The sequence below is a fragment of the Diceros bicornis genome, chromosome 24, assembly GCF_020826845.1.
Source record: "Diceros bicornis minor isolate mBicDic1 chromosome 24, mDicBic1.mat.cur, whole genome shotgun sequence".
Taxonomy (NCBI): Eukaryota; Metazoa; Chordata; class Mammalia; order Perissodactyla; family Rhinocerotidae; genus Diceros; species Diceros bicornis.
This window is the reverse complement of record NC_080763.1, coordinates 37,836,496-37,855,385: the sequence shown is the minus strand read 5'-3', so window position 1 is coordinate 37,855,385 and position 18,890 is coordinate 37,836,496. Positions and strand designations below refer to the sequence as shown.

Sequence of the window (18,890 nt, the reverse complement as noted above, 5' to 3'; positions counted from 1 at the left end):
AATTTTCACAGCTGTCTAGCAAGATATCATTCCGGAGTTGCTTTCGTTAAATTGTTGCCAAAATGTTCTTTTAAAATAGGCTATGCATATGAATTGGCTTCCCTTTCTCTCCTCGGCCAGCAGCTTGATCTAATAACAATTGCGTATGCTGATGAGTGGGCGCACACACACACACACACACACACACACACACACACACTCACTCACACTTTTCTGGGTGATTTTGGGGTTTGTGAACACTGTTGTGTAGGGTAAATTTGAAGAGACTGCGTCTTTTCAGTTCTTTTAAAAACATTTCTAATAAGCTTTTTCTTTAAGAATAGTTTTAGATTATTAGAAAAGTTACAAAGGTAATAGAGAGTTCCCATATACCCACACCCAGTTTCCTTTATTTTTAACATCTTACTTTACTATGGTACATTTGTAACAACTAATGAACCAATATTGATACATTGCTATTAACTAAAGTTCATACTTTATTTGAATTTCCTTAATTTTTTTTTGCCAAATATCTTTTTCCTATTCCAAGATGCCATCTAGGATACCTCATTATGTTTGGTCATCATGTGTCCTTTGGCTCCTTTAGACTTTGACAGTTTCTCAGACTTTCCTTGTTTTTTTGATGACTTTGACATGGTTGACTATATTTTTAAATTAATTATGTAATGAAGAAATGTCTTTTTTAAATGTATTTTTCTTTAAAGCTAAAGTTATTTCTTTCCAAAAGGGCAAGACTGGGGAGTTAAATCAACTTTTAAATGCAGTTAAGTCAATGCAGGAGAAGACAGTTATGTTCCAACAGGAGAGAGACCAAGTTATGTTGGCCCTAAAACAGAAACAAATGGAAAACACTGCTGTACAGAATGAGGTATACTTTCACTTTAAAGAAACAGTGATTCAAACACTGAGTTTAATATCTATTAAGTAAGAAAACTGTACAGATTATCAGTTAAAATGAATTTCTCTCTTAGGTGATTTTTTTCTTAGTCTTCCTCTGATGTGCTATAGTAGAATTTTGATCTCCCAGAGTGTGTTTTATTTGTTTTCAAATGTGAAAGCTATGGTCTAATCATTATGTTGTATACCCGAAACTAAATTATACCTCAGTTTTTTTAAAAAAAGAATGAGGGGCCGGCCCAGTGGCATAGTGGTTAAGTTCACACGCTCCACTTCGGTGGCCCGGGGTTTGCGGGTTTGGATCCCGGGTGCAGACCTACACACCTCTCATCAAGCCATGCTGTGGCGGCGTCCCACGTAGAAAATAGAGGAAGATTAGCACAGATGTTAGCTCAGGGACAATCTTCCTCAAGCAAGAGGAGGAGGATTGGCAACAGATGTTAGCTCAGGGCCAATCCTTCTCACCAAAAAAATAAAAGAAAAGAAAAAAAGAAAAGTGAAAACCATGGCATGTCTTGGATATAAGAAAAATTTCCCACCCATGAAATATGAAAAAAATGAGATTTACTGAAAAAGTGATGTCACAAAAAGCCTAGTTCTTTGTATAATTCCATTTTCCGTTAAAGGCACAGGAATGAGATCTTACAAAGTAAACCTTCCAAATGAACATTCAAGATGATTTCAGGAGCCTTTTTTCCTAGAATAAATTCATCTTGCAGTATGAGAAATTAGTATACAATTAATACACTTCAATAATAGGAAAAAGATTTGATAACAAAGTGACCTGTAGCGGGGGAAAAGGGAGCATTTTATAGAAGAAAAATAAAGAAATGTCCTCTGCCTAGGTTCAACATTTACGTGAGAAAGAATCACGGTTAAACCAGGAGCTAGAAAGATTGCGTAACCATCTCTTAGAGTCAGAAGATTCTTATACACGTGAAGCTTTGGCTGCAGAAGATAGAGAGGCTAAACTAAGAAAAAAAGTCACACTATTGGAGGAAAAGCTAGTTTCATCCTCTAATGCAATGGAAAATGCAAGGTAACTTTTTCATTTTTTGAGCCTCAATATTAACTGAATGCTTCTTGGGTGTCAGACTCAGGCATTTTTCATGTTACCTCATTTTATTCTCACAAAATCCATTTTCTCCATTTTACAGACTAAGAAGCTGAGGGTAAAGAGATTTAGTAACCTTCTCAAGGTCAGGCACACAGTGCGTGTGTGGGTTTCACACTTGGGTCTGTAACTGGTAACCAGATCTGGTATTCAAACCGAGGTTCTTCTGCATCTTCACCATTACCCTAGATCATTGCTTCTCATCATTTTAGGAGTTTAGACTTAAATTCTGACTGGTTTAATTAGCTTTGTCAGGCTCCCGAAAAACTAATTTAGTTTAATTTATGTGGTTTTATTTATTTTTTTATTTTTTATTTTTTTGGTGAGGAAGATCAGCCCTGTGCTAACATCTGCCAATCCTCCTCTTTTTTTGCTGAGGAAGACTGGCCCTGGGCTAACATCCATGCCCATCTTCCTCCACTTTATATGGGATGCTGCCACAGCATGGCTTGCCAAGCGGTGCGTTGGTGCGTGCCTGGCATCCGAACCGGCGAACCCCAGGCCGCCGCAGCGGAGCGCACGCACTTAATCGCTTGCGCCACTGGGCCGGCCCCTATGTGGTTTTATTTTTAATCAACTGCTGTAAGGCTGAACAAGGTTTGGATATTAGAAGGGAGAGAGTAAATGAAGTAGCAGGGTGAAGTAGGTCACTATGAATTACCTCTTGCTTTATTAGAACTTTTGAGTGACCGGGTCCCTGCTTATATATCTTTAAATTTTATTTCTCTCAATAAAATGTTTTTTCTTATTTTTTTTCCTTTTTACAAAAACATTTTATTTTTCACTTCAGGAAAATCACATAAACCAAAAAGAACATAAAGCCACAGTCTCACCTATCCAGAGATAATCTTTTTTTGTGCCTTATTATGCTTCTACATATGTGTGTATATATTATATATGTATTGTTTAAAGCAAAATTGAGATCATACTACTCATACTATTTTGTAACTTGTATCATTTAATAATATGATTATCAGTACACATTAAGCCGTATGTTTCTGCAGTATCATTTTATGGCTATGTAGTATATATACCATTATTTGGATTTCCCATAATTTCTTTAATCCAGTCATTTATTATTAGACATTTAGATTGTTTCAACTTTTCAAAATACTAAGAGTGTTGTTATGATATCACAAGATAGGTATTTTTGTGTTGATGACAGATTATTTCCTTAGCTTAAATTTTGAGAAATAGAAGTTCTAGTTCAAAGGGCATTTTAAAAACTTTTTAAATGTACTGCCAAATAATCTTCCAGAAAAATCATGTCCATTTATATTTCCACTAGTGGTATATGCATCTTTTTATTTATCTTTTTACTATGTATGATGCTGAGAGAGATATAAGGAGATAGTAAGTATTATATCTGTCTGCAAAGAAATTATAGGCCAGTAGAGACAACACTTCTGAGGGTGAACTCCTCCCCTACTTTGTAGGGTATATTATTGTACCTTCAGACTCAGAAGGAAAACTTGTTTAAAATGAGAATTAAAACAATGAGTGATCATTTGTGTATGTGTTTCACTCTGGTGGAAATGCCAAAACATCCTCAGGCTATAAAATTGATAATGTCTCCGTTCAATTTTCAGGCCCTTAAATAAGTTTCTCGTCTCTGCCTCCTTTCATCTACCCTTCATAATTGCCAGAATAACCTTCGTTAAGTAGAGCTGTGATCTCGTTACTTCTCTTTCAGAACCAGGGTAGACTCTCATGATTTGGTCCCAGGCTGTCTACCACCTTAACCTTATCTCTCACTATCATCTACATCCAGCCAAACTGTATCACTCAGTTCTTCAGATAGAGCTACTATTTTCCTATTTCTTTTATTCTACTTTTTCATTTCATCTTTTTTCTTCTACCTGAATAGTAGACCTGATCCCTAACAGTTTTTCTATTAATCTTGCCTTCAAACAGCATTTCCTTCATAAAGAATGCTTTATTTAGCACCCCACTCCTCAAATTCAAAACCAAACCCTGGTGTATGTTTTCCCTTTGAACCTGCGTAATACTTTGAGTCTTTGATAGGGCACTTATATTTTACTTTAGAGTACAGGTAATTGTTGACTTGTCTTACACTTTCTCCCACCCAATGAAATGTAGGGTCACTCGGGGTAGGAATGATGCCGTTTATTTCGTACCCTTCCCACAGCATATATTCTTACACGTAGTTTTATAGATCTTCAGTAAATGTTTGTTGTATTAGTAGCTCTAATCTACAAACCAGATTATGGTGTTTCGAGCCCTTACTTAACGGTAGTAATACCTGGTATTTATTAACTTTTTGAGTGATATCACAGCTTGTTTCATCCTTACAGTCACCCTTTGAGTGATTTGCTAACCAGCAAAGTCATTCGACTTTGGCTTCATCCAGCCACAGTTTGGCTGGATGTAGATGATAGTGAGAGATAAGGTTAAGGTGGTAGACAGCCTGGGACCGAATCATGAGAGTCTACCCTGGTTCTGAAAGAGAAGTAACGAGATTACAGCTCTACTTAACGAAGGTTATTCTGGCAATTATGAAAGGTAAATGAAAGGGAGCAGAGACGAGAAACTTATTTAAGGGCCTGAAAATTGAACGGAGAGATTATCAATTTTATAGCCTGAGGATGTTTTGGCATTTCCACCAGAGTGAAACACATACACAGATGATCACTCATTGTTTTAACTCTCATTTTAAACAAGTTTTCCTTCTGAGTCTGAAGGAAAACTTCCAGGGACAGTTGAGGGCAGAGCTGTCTTCTGATTATCCATTTACTACTCTTTCCACAAGAGGGTGCTTTTGGGTAAAGTTTCTTCAAAGTGAGCTGCTCTTAATGGGCTTTAATGGGTTGCTCTTGAATAAGAATTTAACTGGACAGGAAAAACCCAGGAAAGGCTATTGCAGTATTTTGTATGTAATAATTATACATTAAGGAAGTACATCAATGACATAAGCCTGGATAGGTGCTATAAAATCTCTTAGGGATTTATCTGATTTATTGTTTGGAGCAGGTGTAGAGGTTATTGTATTGAATGTAAGCAGAAAGAAAGAGGATAGCAAAAGGTAATTAACTAGTAATCAGAGCAGTTAATCAGTGGGATAGCCTTTGGAAAGTTGTTAGTTCACCATGATTGCAAGTGCCAAAAGCAGGGAGATGTCATAGAATCCACTGCTGTTGGGTTGGAAGCTGGAAAAAATGACTTCCAAGGTCCCTTACAACAATTTTATGATAAATTACATCTTGGAGGTTTAGTCTGGAAACGTGGAAGTTGCAGGCTATTTGTAAATTTTTCTTATGCTGATATTTCTTGTTTAGCCCAATTTTGTCTTTAAATGACTGCCATTTATTCAAAGTCACTTTCACAGGAAGGATGATTGAATTAACAAAAACAGGGAGAAGAAAGATTAGAGCGACTCTAGAAGTTCTTTGAAATCTAACTTGCATTTAACGCAATAAAATGTAGGGGAGGTCAAATTCATAGAGACAGAATGTAGAATGGAGGTTGCTGGGAAAGGGGAGTTAGTGTTTAATGGGTGTGGAGTTTTGGTTTGGGAAGATGAAAAATGTTCTGGAGATGGATGGTGGTGATCACAATAATGTGAATGTACTAATGCCACTGAACCGTACACTTAAAAATGGTTAAAATGGTAAATGTTATGTATATTTTACCATAATAAAAAAAAAAAACAGGGAAGAGGTTTCATCTTGTTAACGCATTTAAATACTTTGAAATCTAAGTTGCATTTAATGCAATAGAATGTGGGGACGATATTTCATCTTATTAAAGTATCTAAATAGGTGAAAACAGTTTGACTTTTATTCTTTTTGTTTGAAGCCATCAAGCCAGTTTGCAGGTAGAGTCGTTGCAGGAACAGTTGAACGTAGTCTCCAAGCAAAGGGATGAAGCTGCCCTGCAGCTTTCTGTCTCTCGGGAACAGGTAAAGCAGTATGCTCTGTCACTCTCCAACCTGCAGATGGTCCTAGAGCATTTCCAACAAGGTAAGTTGTATGGGCAGTCTTTGAATGAAGAAAAATTGTTTTTTTATTGGAAATTTGGGCTTATTGGAGTGCTATTTTAGACTAGGCATGAGGAAACCTTTGAAAGGTTATCCACTTGTAGGGGGAAAAGGTAAGTAGCCATCAACAAGTTAATTCAGACTCCTTTAACAATTAAGACTAGAGAACATAAACTGTATACAGTAATCATCAAAAATTTGTTTTAGTGTTGTATTATGACCAGTTAAGGTGAGAGTTGGGGAGTATAAGAGTGACATGGAAAGGATGATCATGTGATAAAGAGAGGATACAAAGGAAGAGAGAGGCACCCACGTAGCAAAGTTGGTTAGGTTTTGAGATATTGGTTGGAGGTAGAACCCAGTTCAAAGAGTTAATCATCAGTAATTACTGTCCTTTGAAATATTAATTAACTTGTTCCTAGCTATTCATGTATACTTTGAGGTAACTACATTTTCTAGTCCTGGTGGAAAATACTTTTCTGGAGGCACAGCAACAGTGACCAGAGCAGTTTTACCCTGGTAACTAAATACACTTTTTCACATCTACCTCCTATCCTCAGATATATCACCTTTAGATCATTCACCCATCCATTCATTTAGTCATACATTCAGTAATTATTGGTAGTGAATTAACTGCTAGTTGGAGGCGGTGATTAGGGGGTATGAGGCTAATGATGTAACAGGGGTTATAGTTTCGTGCCTAAGCAAAACTTTAAATTTGTGCATGTGTAGACCTTCAGGGTTACTCATATGATTGAAATCTTGAATTTTAAGTATAAGAATTCTCTAGGTCTACTCTATATAATACTAAAGGGGACATGTGCACAAAGTATATGGTACGAGGCTATAGAGAAAGCTTGCCAAAGAGGAAATATTTGAGTGGAGTTGTGAAGGTAGGGAAGAGTTTGCAAGATAGAGAAGATGGGGAAGGATTTAGGAAGAGGAAATTGATCTCATTACTTTAATTCCAATTACCATTATCACTAAGGCATTATAATTTTCTTGTTAAGATATATGAACTGTTTTTGTTGAATTATTAAAATCTCAAATGGTTTAAAATTCTAATTTTATCACACTATTGCAAAATACTAATATAACTTTTTTCTTCTTTAGAGGAAAAAGCTATGTATTCTACTGAACTAGAAAAGCACAAACAGCTTATAGCTGAATGGAAGAAAAAGGCAGAAAATCTGGAAGGAAAATTGGTGTCATTACAGGTTGGTCAAAAAAATTTTCTCTTATAAATTTTATTATTTATGAAACGATTACTTGTAGAATCTTTGTCTTGGAAATAATCTTCTAAACAATCAATTTAGTGGATATTGTTTGAGTGGGTACTCTGTACCTTATGATAGGGCATAATAAGACACTCAGGATTTCCCTCATCTGACTTATAGTTTAGAGTAGACACAGCAAATATGAGGTGATAGTACATTTTAATTTTTTAGCACATTTAATTTAGCACATTTAGAGATTACTGAAAAAAAATTGATCTACAATTTTAACTTTTATAATTTTCTCTTTTCAACAAAATATACTGGGCACTTTATTTCATACTTTATTTCACATTTCAATGTATATTATTGCATTAAATCTTTTTCTTTTTTTTTTAATCATACTATTACAGTTTAATGTATGAAATCTGAATTATGTCAGGGATATATACATATTTAGACCAATTTCTTAGATCAAAGTTGTGGCAAATTCACTTAAATTCAAGGTTCCAAGCACTGGGCCAGTTCTTTGTACTTTAACAGCCTTTCCTCCCCATGAGATAAGTCCCTACTGTAAAGCCTGTGCTAATTCTGTCATAATATTTATCACATGTTGTACTTTAATTGCCAATTTATCAGTCTCCCATGAGACTGGGTGCTCCTTGAGAGCTGAGACTGTCCTGTTCACTTTGCCTTGAAGTAGGTACCAGATTATTTGCTAAATGAGTAATGAACAGTATTTCTATTCAAATGGTATGTTTTTTCCATAATTATTGAGTATTAATCTCTTATACCAAGGCTTTGATTTACCTTATGTTAAATCATTTTTAAAATCTATAGCTTTGAGGCATTTTATTATAAAAAGCTGGTACTCATATACATAAACTAATAAGAACTTAGAATTCATCATACATTTACTTCACTTTTTGGCTTGACCTTCCAGTAAATCTTTAGCTTCATTGATTTTGGGTGCTATATAAGGAGATCCTCCCTTGTCTGGCTGATTTAAAAGCATAATTCATCGATGAGCATCTCTTTTTTTCCTTTATTGATAGTAGGACTTATGCCTAGTATTAATGCTGCTTCCTGTTTTGTCATTTTGGGTTCAAATCCACCTCTGTAATAACCACTGCTGAAGGCAGATTTTGGTAGACTTTGAAAAACTTGTTTTACTTGAGGCTCCATATGCTTCATAACTTGCAAAACATTAACGGCCTGCCAGTCCTGCAGCAGCAATGGTCAGTCCGGCGGCCACCACTGTAGTGGCCGTGGCTCCGGCTGGCTCCCCTGCCTCAACCGGGAGCGTGGTTTATCCCAGCCCAGAGGCTGCGCCGCCAACTCCCCGTCTCTACTGGAAAACGACCCGGCCACCACCAGCAGGCACAAACTGCCCAGACAGGGGCATCCCAGCCTAAATCTTTTTCTTTTGCAGCATAATCCTTTAAAATATTTTTCTCTTTATTATTATGCTATATTTAATACCTACAAAAATTATATATAAGATATAAATAAAATGAACCCCCATGAAGAGATATAACACCAAAGTGACTTGCTTTTAGATTTAGGATAAACTTTTCTAAGTTTATTTATGACTCTGGTGATAGCTGGTGGAAAATAATGAAATTTATTTACTTATCCTTAGTGGTGAACGTGCTGTTCAGGCAAGTTAATATTCCAAATAAGTGAAGACATATTTCCTTTAAAGTTTTAAAATTTTTATTAAATATTGGCTGGCTGCAAAACAATATTTAGGTAAGACATAAAATGTAAGAATATCCACATACTTGCCACCCAGTATAAGAAATAGAATGTCCCTTGAAGTTCCTTTTGCACCCCTCGCCATCTCATCCCCTTCTGACTACCTCATAGATAACCACTGTTCCAAAGTTTGTTTGTCATCCTCTTGTTTTTCTGTATGGTTTTGTCACATAGATTTGCATCTCCAAACAATTCATTGTTTTTGCATATTTTTAAACTCTGTATAAATGGAATTTTAAACTGCATATAAATTGAATAATTCTTCTGAGACTTGCTTTTTTTGCTTAGTATTATGTTTATGACTTTCAGCTATGTTACTATGTGTTACTGTGTATAGATGGTTCATTATTTTCACTGCTGTATTCGTTGCATGAATGTATAATTTATTTACCATTTTACTGATAAAGGACATTTCCGTTATCTGCTATACAAACAATGTGGTTATGAACTTCCTTGTTTATATCTCCTGGTGCACATGTACGAGAGTTTCTTTCAGGTATGTATGGATTGGAATTGCTGAGTCATGGGATATACATGGCGATTTAAAGTTTATTAGATGATGGCAAATTGTTTTCTAGAGCAGTTGTCCTAATTTACTCTTAGCAGTGGTGCATAAGAGTTCTTATTCTACATCCTTGGCAACACTTGGCATTATCAGAATTTTTAAAGTTTTTGCCAATGTGGTAAGTGGGAAGGTCTATCTTCTTATGGTTTTAATTTGCATTTCTCTGACTACTAATAAGGTCATGTGTCTTTTAATATGTTTATTGACCATTTATGCTTACTTTCTAGTCAGCTCATTAATGCATTTAAAAAGATATTTTATCCAACACTTTTAGTTGTTTCCAGTGGATCCCGAGTATCTGGTCTGTCATACTGTTAGAAGTCCAGATCTTCTTTTTTTTTTTGTGAGGAAGATCAGCCCTGAGCTAACATCCATGCTAATCCTCCTCTTTTTGCTGAGGAAGACCGGCTCTGAGCTAACATCCATTGCCAATCCTCCTCCTTTTTTTTTTTTCTTTTCCCCAAAGCCGCCCAGTAGATAGTTGTACATCATAGTTGCACATTCTTCTAGTTGCTGTATGTGGGACACGACCTCAGCACGGCCCGAGAAGCGGTGCGTCGGTGCATGCCCGGGATCCGAACCTGGGCCGTCAGCAGCAGAGCGCGTGCACCCAACCGCTAAGCCATGGGGCCAGCCTTAGATCTTCTTTTTAAACTAGCTTTATTTCTTTTTTTTAATTGTAAAATTTTTGTTGTACGTTATTGTTTGTCAGTCACCATATAAATGCATCCCTCCACCCCTTGTGCCCACCCCTCATATTTTTTTTAATATAAAATGTAACATATATTAAGAAAAAGAACAAAGTAAATCGGAAGAAACTGAGAGATTTAGTAAAGATAAAAGCTGAAATTAATAAAATAAAAACAACCATGGTAGAAAGAAGAAGGAAACTAAACGTTAATTTTCGAAAAAGTCTTAGTGTAGTTTTTTTTTTTTTTTTATAATTTTTATTTATTTATTTTTTCCCCCCAAAGCCCCAGTAGATAGTTGTATGTCATAGTTGCACATCCTTCTAGTTGATGTATGTAGGACGCGGCCTCAGCATGGCCGGAGAAGCCGTGAGTCAATGCGCGCCCGAGATCCGAACCCAGGCCGCCAGCAGCGGAGCGCACGCACTTAACCGCTAAGCCACGGGGCCGGCCCCTTAGTGTAGTTTTAAGCTTTAATAATCTCTTAAATATAAATGCTATGAGGTTAAAAAAATCACTTGGGGGGCCGGCCCGGTGGCTTAGTGGTTAAGTTCGTGCATTCCGCTTCAGCGGCCTGGGGTTCACAGGCTCGGATCCTGGGTGCAGACCTATGCACTTCTTATCGAGCCATGCTGTGGCAGGCATCTCACATATAAAATAGAGGAAGATGGGCACGAATGTTAGCCCAGGGCCAATCTTCCTCAGCAGAAAGAAGAGGATTCACAACAGACGTTAGCTCAGGGCTAATCTTTCTCACAAAAAAAAAAAAAAATCATTTGAAAGTTTATTTAAATTTCCTTTAAGTAAATTTAGTTTTGTGGATTTTGAATGTTAAATTTTTTATTTACATTTTTTTGTTTTAATCCTGCTGTGTGTTAGTCAGGGTTCAACTTGAGAAGCAGAACGGGTAGGTTCTTCAGACACACACACACACATATACACATGGATATATATGATATACATGGATACTTCGAGATTTATTACAAGGAATTGGCAATGTGATTGTGGGGGCTGGCTAAGCAAGTCTGAAATTCCTAGGGCTGGCAGTCGAAATGGGAAGATCACATCACAGGCAGACTGGAACTCCTGGGCATGGGCCAGAGCTGTTGTCCACAAGTGGTCAGGAAAGAAAATCACAAGCAGGATGGAACTCCAGGGGCAGGGGCCGAAGTTGCTGTCCACAGAAGGAGTTTCTTCTGTTTGGCGAAACCTCCGCCCTGCTTTCAGGCTTTCAGCTGGTCAGTCAGGCCACTCTGATTATCCAGGATAATGTGCCTTCCTTAAATTCAGCTGATCAGGAGCTTTGATTACATTTGCAGAATACTTTCACAGCAGCATCTAGATACATATGATTATATAACTGGGGACTATGGCCTATCTAAGATGATATGTCAAAAAAGCTATCACACTGTGATTTAAGATGTTAAGACTTGACCTGAAATTTACATGGGTGAATACTCTAGAATAGCCAAGAAAATTGTGTGAAAGAACAACAGTGAAGAGGGACTTGCCTACTAAATATCAAAATAGATCCCTAAATCAATACCATATTGACTAGATTAGTGGGACAGAAGGAGAATCGGGCAATAGAGCCCAGGATATATTTGAGAATTTAAAACTAAACCCTAAACTAAACTAATTTCAATTTAATGGGAAAAATGATAGATTATCTAATAAATTATGTTGGCACAACTGGCTGTCTATATGGAAGAAAATAAAATTGGACCGCTATCTTACACCATATATAAAAGTCAATTTCAATTGTATTAAAGCAAGGATTCTCAACTTGGAGTGGTACTGGAAATCTAGGGCTATTTTTGGATGTTACAGTGCCTGGATGGGTCTTCTGGCATTTAGTGGGCAGGGGCCAGGAATGCCAAAAGCACTCCCATTGAGAAACACTATATTAAAGATGTAAATATTAAAAAAAATAAATATCTTGTGAAAAAATCTAGAAGACCACATGTACAGTCTAGGGGCAAGGAGGAGCCTCACTAAGACTAAAACTCAAGAAGCTATAAAAGCAAAGTAGGACATGTTTGATTATACACAATTTAAACACTTTTACATGGCAAAAGATATTTTACAGTCCACAGACAAATGGCAGATCTGGCAAATAGTATTTGTAGCACTGATGACAGAGGGTTTGTGTCTGCTATATGAGGTGCTCTTACAAACTGACAGGAGAAAGGCAGCTCAATAGAAAAACGGGCAAGGTATGCAAAGAGGTTTTCACAGAAGAGCAGATCCGGCTGTCCTGTAAACATGAAATAATGCTCAAATTCACTAGTAGTTAAGGAAATAAAAATTAAAGTAATAATGAAACATTGCTTTATATACCCATCAGACTTGCAAAAATTAAGAACATTTGTTGCTATATTTCTTGACTTTTTGTATCTACTGTTTATAGTTTTTATTTTCTTATTATTGTCACTTTTTTTACTTTTGTCATGTTGTCTTTTAGTAGCATCCTTTGTTTTAATGTAGTTCCTCTAAAAGAGACAGTATTGTATTGTGAAGTGTGGGTTCTGTCTTGATACTTATTAGTTGTGTGAACTTGCCAGGGTCACAAAGGTATAGCTTCATCAGCAGAAATAAAAAGGTTTGATTGACCCCAAGATGTCTTCCAGCCCTATCGTTTACAAAATAATTTTTGCATGCCACTTTTTAATGAACTTTCCTTCCTCAGGAGAGTTTGGATGAAGCAAATGCTGCCTTGGATTCAGCATCAAGACTTACAGAACAGTTAGATTTAAAGGAAGAACAAATTGAAGAACTTAAAAAACAAAGTAGGTTTTTATTCTTTCCCTTCTTTTTTCCTACAACACTAGTGTTGAATGAAACATAGTTTCCCTCATGCATTGGTACAGTTGAGTGATCCAACTTCCATTGGTATGTGACTTATATTTCCATCTCCCATGACCAGTTTGCTTCAATTTGAATATGATCCTAGTGAAAGCAGAGTCATAAGTTGGCCCTGGCTGTCCACTTGGTTTTCCTGGATGTTGAGGTAATCCAGTTGTGTTGGCTGTCACCCTGTTGTCCTTCAGGGGGGACTGACCTGACTTATTATTACGGTTATGACTTCTCCCTGATCAGTCTGTGTTCGTCCTACCTAGAGGCATCTGATGTGTTATAGAGGGCAATACTCTCAAGTAAAAGAGTAACTTTTTGTGAAATGAATGTCTGGGTATAACTAGCTTTTTATGGTTATAGGTAGTGTGTTACATACAGGCACTCATCATATATTTTTTGATTCTTGTACGGTATCTCATAAGCCTGGTCAGTTCCCTAAGGTGAGTCCAGTGCTTAGGATTATCAGTTGTGCCCCAAATGTGGAAATGATTGCCCCTACTTGGAGGCAGTATTTATTGGGGAAACAGTCTAGTTAGGTGGAAGGCCAATGCAACTACAGCGTTATCTGGAAGACATATGGGCAACCCAGAGGAGATACACTGGGCACCCAAGGGATTAGCCAAAGAATTGATGTCTTAGGGTAGGGCTAGACTAATGGGGTGAAAAGGCAGTATTCTGAACCGGCTTGTTGGTCTGTGACAACACAGTACTGTTTGTCATGCTTCTGTAATATTTAAGGCCACATCTCCTTTTAGATATCTACCTGAGTCATTCCCAGTAGATGATGGTAAGATAAAAAATTCTGTGACTTACTGTAGTTGATAAATATTACCAGAGTCCCTGCACTACTTAGTACTTGTGCAGGCACCCATTTAAACACCCAGTGGTAGAGTATTTTCAGATTTTGATTATAAATGACAAGGCTTAGGTGGCTTAGGTCCCTACTCATGCAAAAAAATATAATTAATATTTATTATAAGTGTATAGGAACTTTGGACTCATTTTGTGGAGTCAATATTAGCTACAGAAAAAGCTCTAATTATGCTTATACAACTGGTATTTGGAAGGGCGGGCAAGAGGCCAGTGTTGCACAGACAGGAAGGGGAGTAAAGAGACAGTTCTGTTATGTCTTTAAGTCATTCTTGCCATTTACAGCTCTTCTTAGCAATCTGTTTTCTTTTATTAGCTAAGTGCTTAATGTTGCTTTTGTATCTCTAAAAAACAAAATGTGATTTTATTTTCTCAAAGCTGCACTCTTGATTTGATAATATAAATAAAACTTTGATTGGCTTGGTTGTTTCAAAAGAATCACTGTATATTTTCTTTCATAGATCATTAAGTACTTTAAATGTTGATTGATGTTGTAATACTGTACTTTATTTTTAACACAGAACTTGGCCAGACAGCGAAAATATTTGCCAGGAGAAACAATTTTGAAAAAGACAGATTGGCTTTTGTTGCATGAAAGTACATAGAGACTTGAATTATAGTGGCAAAGTATTGTTTCATTTCTAAGCATCTCTAGACTGATGATTATTTGATATGAGGTTTCAACATTTAAACAATATTAGGAAACTCACTTAAAAAAGTGGTATTTTATTTGAAAAGCTTGATTATATCATTGCTACCAGAGATGAAATGATTCAGTCTGGTTGAACATATGAAAAGGGAACTGTATAGCATGAAACAGCAATATTAAAACAGTAGATTGTTGATGATTTCAGTCCTTCTTAGAGTACGTAATTTTCAGTGCCATGAATGCACAACCATGGTTATGGGTTCTGGGTATTTATAGGCCTTGTATGAAAAGTATGAAGATACCTTATCAGGCATTAAGTATTTAATGAGAACCAGTTACTTGGCTTCGTGTTAGATGCTATGTGAGATACTAGATAGATCCCTTTTTTCAAGGAGCTTTGTTAAGCAAGTAAGATAGCATGGATACACCATAGGTTCATAGTTTAAGACAGTGGTCACAACAGTGGTCATAAGACAGTGTGTATTTAGTTCCCCAAAAAGCCCATTAAGGTTCAAGGGCATTCCATAGAGGAAAGGAACTGGAGCAGAGCCCTAAACTAATAGTAGGATTTCACCCCGAAAATATAAGAACCTTTCTCTTTCCCTTTCTCTCTTTTTCTCCTTTCCCCTCACCACTATCCTCCCTATTCCCCCTATAGGGAAAGTAACAATGAAAGGAAACCCTAAGGTCCTATAGGTACTATATTTTAATAGATAACGTTGGCTGGTACAAGAATTACTGATATCTTTCTTTTTCGAAGTTATTCTTTCAGCATTTTACCCAGGAGTGTTCTTTTTCGATATAACCCCAAAGACTTGTTTCACATGCCATCCTATATTTTATTGACTTTTCAAACTCAAGACACTAGTCCTCTCTGAAGCAGACAGGACAGTGTCTTTCATTAACTATCCTGAGTTGATGAGAGTTCAGAATTTCTATGTAGTTGTCACTAATGGGAAAATATACACCTTTGGAAACCTAGACCACAGCTGAACCGTTAAAAGATGCGTTATCTTGCTGTATTTGTGGCTAACTGACATTTTTCTTCTTTCACTTCTTATTCTCTGCCGTTATCCTTGAGATAAATTCCTGTTTAAATGAAAGTGATTGGATGAAATTGAAATAGAAAGCACAAAATAGTTGTTGTTTTGATAACTGTTATTCAAAAGGGTGCTGAATTTTATAGTATGCAAAGAAAAATAAGTTTTCCTAAACAATACAAGTTTAGATTCTAGCATTGGGAAAATCTTTTGGTGTGTCTGCCAGTTTATAGCTGTATCTTAAAGGGTCCCATAACTGATTTTTTTTTTAAGGTTTGGTGACTGCTTTTTAAAGTCTTCTATGAGTTGAGAATGGAAAATTTCTTTAGAGTGTTTTTTTAAAGAAAATCAAGAAGAACATATAAAATGAGCGCCAGTAAACCTACTGTAATATGAAGCATAAAAACGTGTTTTAAAACTACAAATATAAAAGAAGTTTAAAATATTTTTCATGGAACTACCTTTATGGTGCTGGATTGTAGTTTTTATTTTAAATAAAGACATTCTGTTTTCCAGGACATGATTTATACAAGAAAACATATAATGTCCTGTTGAATATAGGCCAAATACATTCCCAGACGCTTTGTTACCCAAACCTTTTGAGGGATTTCTTTATAGATGTTTTTGGCAGAAGTGGTGATTTTAGAGGAAACATATAAGAAATACCAGATGCAGTTTTCTGAATTGCCATAAATGGTTAAAAAATTATTTGTGACAGTATAAACATCTGGGTATACTAGATAATGTCAAAATTTTAGTTAAGAAAAACGTTTATATCAATTAGGTAAATAATTAAGCCCTTTTAAACTTAATGAGTATAATTTTAAATGTGTATTTTATTAATTCTTCTAAGTATAAAGGAAAAAGTAAATTATGTAGAGATGAGAATGTTCTGAGTTAATGTTTTTTGTGTATTTTCCCTCGTATGGATGAGTAACTCAAAACATAAATCATTTATTCTTTTTGTGCTGTGTTCTGTTCTTCCCAGATATTCTCCTTTCCCAGAGAAAAATCAATCATTCTTTATTTATCAAAAATTTATTATTTTCTGCTGTGTACCAAGCACTAAAATAGACACTGGTGGTACAAAGATAGGGGACAAGGGTCTCTACTTTCAGGAGGTCTACAGTCAGGCCCAAAGGGGAAGGCTACATGTAATCACGTCCATGTAACAAATTGTTTCAAAAGGAAGGAGCAATCCATTCTACTTGGTGATGGTGGTATGGAATGGTAGAAAACACTAGTGAATGGTGTGCTTGACCTCACTTGACTGATGAATAGGTACAGCTAAGAAGGTAGGGAGTTGGGGAAGAGTATTCTAGACAGAGGGAGCAATTCATGTGAAACTATGTGGCATAATCTGGAAACTGGCTGAAGATCTGGGGAACTAGTAATAACCAAAGGGAAGGCAGAGGTGGAAATGGATTCCTCTGTGGAGAAATGAAACTATAAGTATGGATCACAACCAGAAATTGTAAACTGGGGTCCAAATGACAATATGAAAGAGCAAATAGAATTGAGACTGTGGTGAATTGGAGAGTTTGTTATAGGGGGCAGCAAATTCTCAGCTCCACCCAACTGTTGCCAAGCAGGAGGGTGAGCCCAATGTTGCCAACTCTTCAGATCTTTCAAGAGACGCTGGAAATGTAGATTTTTATGTGAAATATTCCAGTTTTTTATTGTGACACCTAATTTAAGTTTTTCTAAAAACCCTTTGTGGGCCGAACAAAACATTTCTTTGGGCCGGATTTAGTCTGTGTTGATTTGCAACAGGGAGCTTTCAGAAATGAATTGAGGTTCAGTCTGCAGCCTAGAAAACCTTTTGTATAGTGTATTTTCGTAGTGATGATGATATTAAGTGGCAAAATTATTATAATGATTTTACTTTTCACTGACAAAATTGCAGTCCTTTATTTTGGGATATAGCTGGTCTGAGTGAATCTTTAAGTGTTAAATATGTAACTTGACTCACAAGATTCAGTCTTTTAAAAAATTTTTGATTTGTTATGGAAAAATACAGTACAAATGATCTGAATTCATACTAAAGGATTGAGGGAGGAGGGTGGAGAGGGAAAATAAATTTGATCTTGTTACATTAAAAATATTTATATAAAATCTCAAATGCACTTAGTAACTCTAATTTAAGTGTACAAATAATCCAGTAGACCTCAACATTGCTATTTCAGTTTAGTCACAGATTCTGATCTAGTGAAATTCAAATTAACAAGGTTATACTGTATTAATAAACTTCTTTTCCTGTTAGTTCATTGCTAGGAAGTGGAATTTCAAAAATTACTTTTCAGCAATTAATAATTATAATTATGGAACAAGAAAGCATTCAGCATGTACTCTAGACCTTAAAATTCTGTGTCTGATATGGTTGAAAAGAATTGAGTTAAAAGACAGCAGATGCTACTATGTCTTAACTTCAAATGTAAATAAATATAAGATGCCTTTAAAAAATATTATTTGGTATTATAATGAAAGTGATCTTGTGTAAGTTGAAATTCTGTAATAAAAAGACCACCTAATTTCTAGCTTTAGCTTTGATTATATTTAATTAAATGAGTCCAAATTTCCTTACATTAGATTTAATATATCAGATTTAAGTTTATTTTTTAAGTAGCCAGTGCAAGTAAGACAGTAGATCCAATTTATTTACTGACATATCTATCTATGAAATCATCTTTCTAACATTTTTTTCTTCCTTCTGTTGACTCTTGCCTTGGTTTGTAAAGATGACAAATAAGACAAAATGGAGGAAAAATGATCAATGTTAATATTAACCAAAGTGATACATATTGATATTGGTTAGAGCTAGGTTGAAAGATGAACTCTAGTTATTTTAAGAAATCAGATGAATGAGTACTAATGCCTTATATGGCACTTTACTCTTTAGAAAAGTCACATTTAATTACTCAGTAGATTCTCTCAAAATCCTTTGAGAAAAGCATGCTCATTTTACAAAATAGACAACAAAGTTTGGTCCTGGTGGCAGGAACATAATTCATATGCATGTCCTCTGACTCTCGAGTCCTGTTCCAACCACCTTTCTTTTCTCTGTCAGGTGACTGTTCAACCTGACTGAATCTTGTCCAAGAGAGCTTAGTCTTGAAATAGCCAAATGACTTTGTAAGGAGTGTGACTTAATTTTATGATGTTCTCTGAAGACAGTGTTATAGTACAGCATTACTATGTGACTTAATTTTATGATGTTATCTGAAGACAGTGTTATAGTACA

The 18,890-nt window shown here is 35.9% G+C and overlaps 2 protein-coding genes across 5 annotated transcripts in view; one reads left to right on the top strand and one right to left on the bottom strand.

Annotated features, from left to right (window-relative positions):
* TRIP11 (thyroid hormone receptor interactor 11) overlaps positions 1 to 18,890 on the top strand; it is a 61,279-nt gene that overhangs the window by 32,348 nt on the left and 10,041 nt on the right. For 2 of the 4 annotated variants that reach the window (XM_058567568.1, XM_058567567.1), the window contains exons 12-16: positions 728 to 868; positions 1,743 to 1,936; positions 5,828 to 5,991; positions 7,122 to 7,225; positions 12,924 to 13,023. In XM_058567568.1, the coding sequence (XP_058423551.1) occupies positions 728 to 868; positions 1,743 to 1,936; positions 5,828 to 5,991; positions 7,122 to 7,225; positions 12,924 to 13,023 (703 nt within the window). Of the gene's footprint in view, positions 1 to 727; positions 869 to 1,742; positions 1,937 to 5,827; positions 5,992 to 7,121; positions 7,226 to 12,923; positions 13,024 to 18,890 lie in introns of those variants that run through there. The other 2 variants (XM_058567569.1, XM_058567570.1) reach the window with 2 other exon arrangements.
* LOC131421036 (mitochondrial import inner membrane translocase subunit TIM14-like) lies at positions 8,127 to 8,450 on the bottom strand. The gene is given in 2 exon segments (XM_058567571.1): positions 8,127 to 8,260; positions 8,263 to 8,450. Coding segments are annotated over 2 exon segments (273 nt in total). The 5' UTR covers positions 8,417 to 8,450; the 3' UTR covers positions 8,127 to 8,141.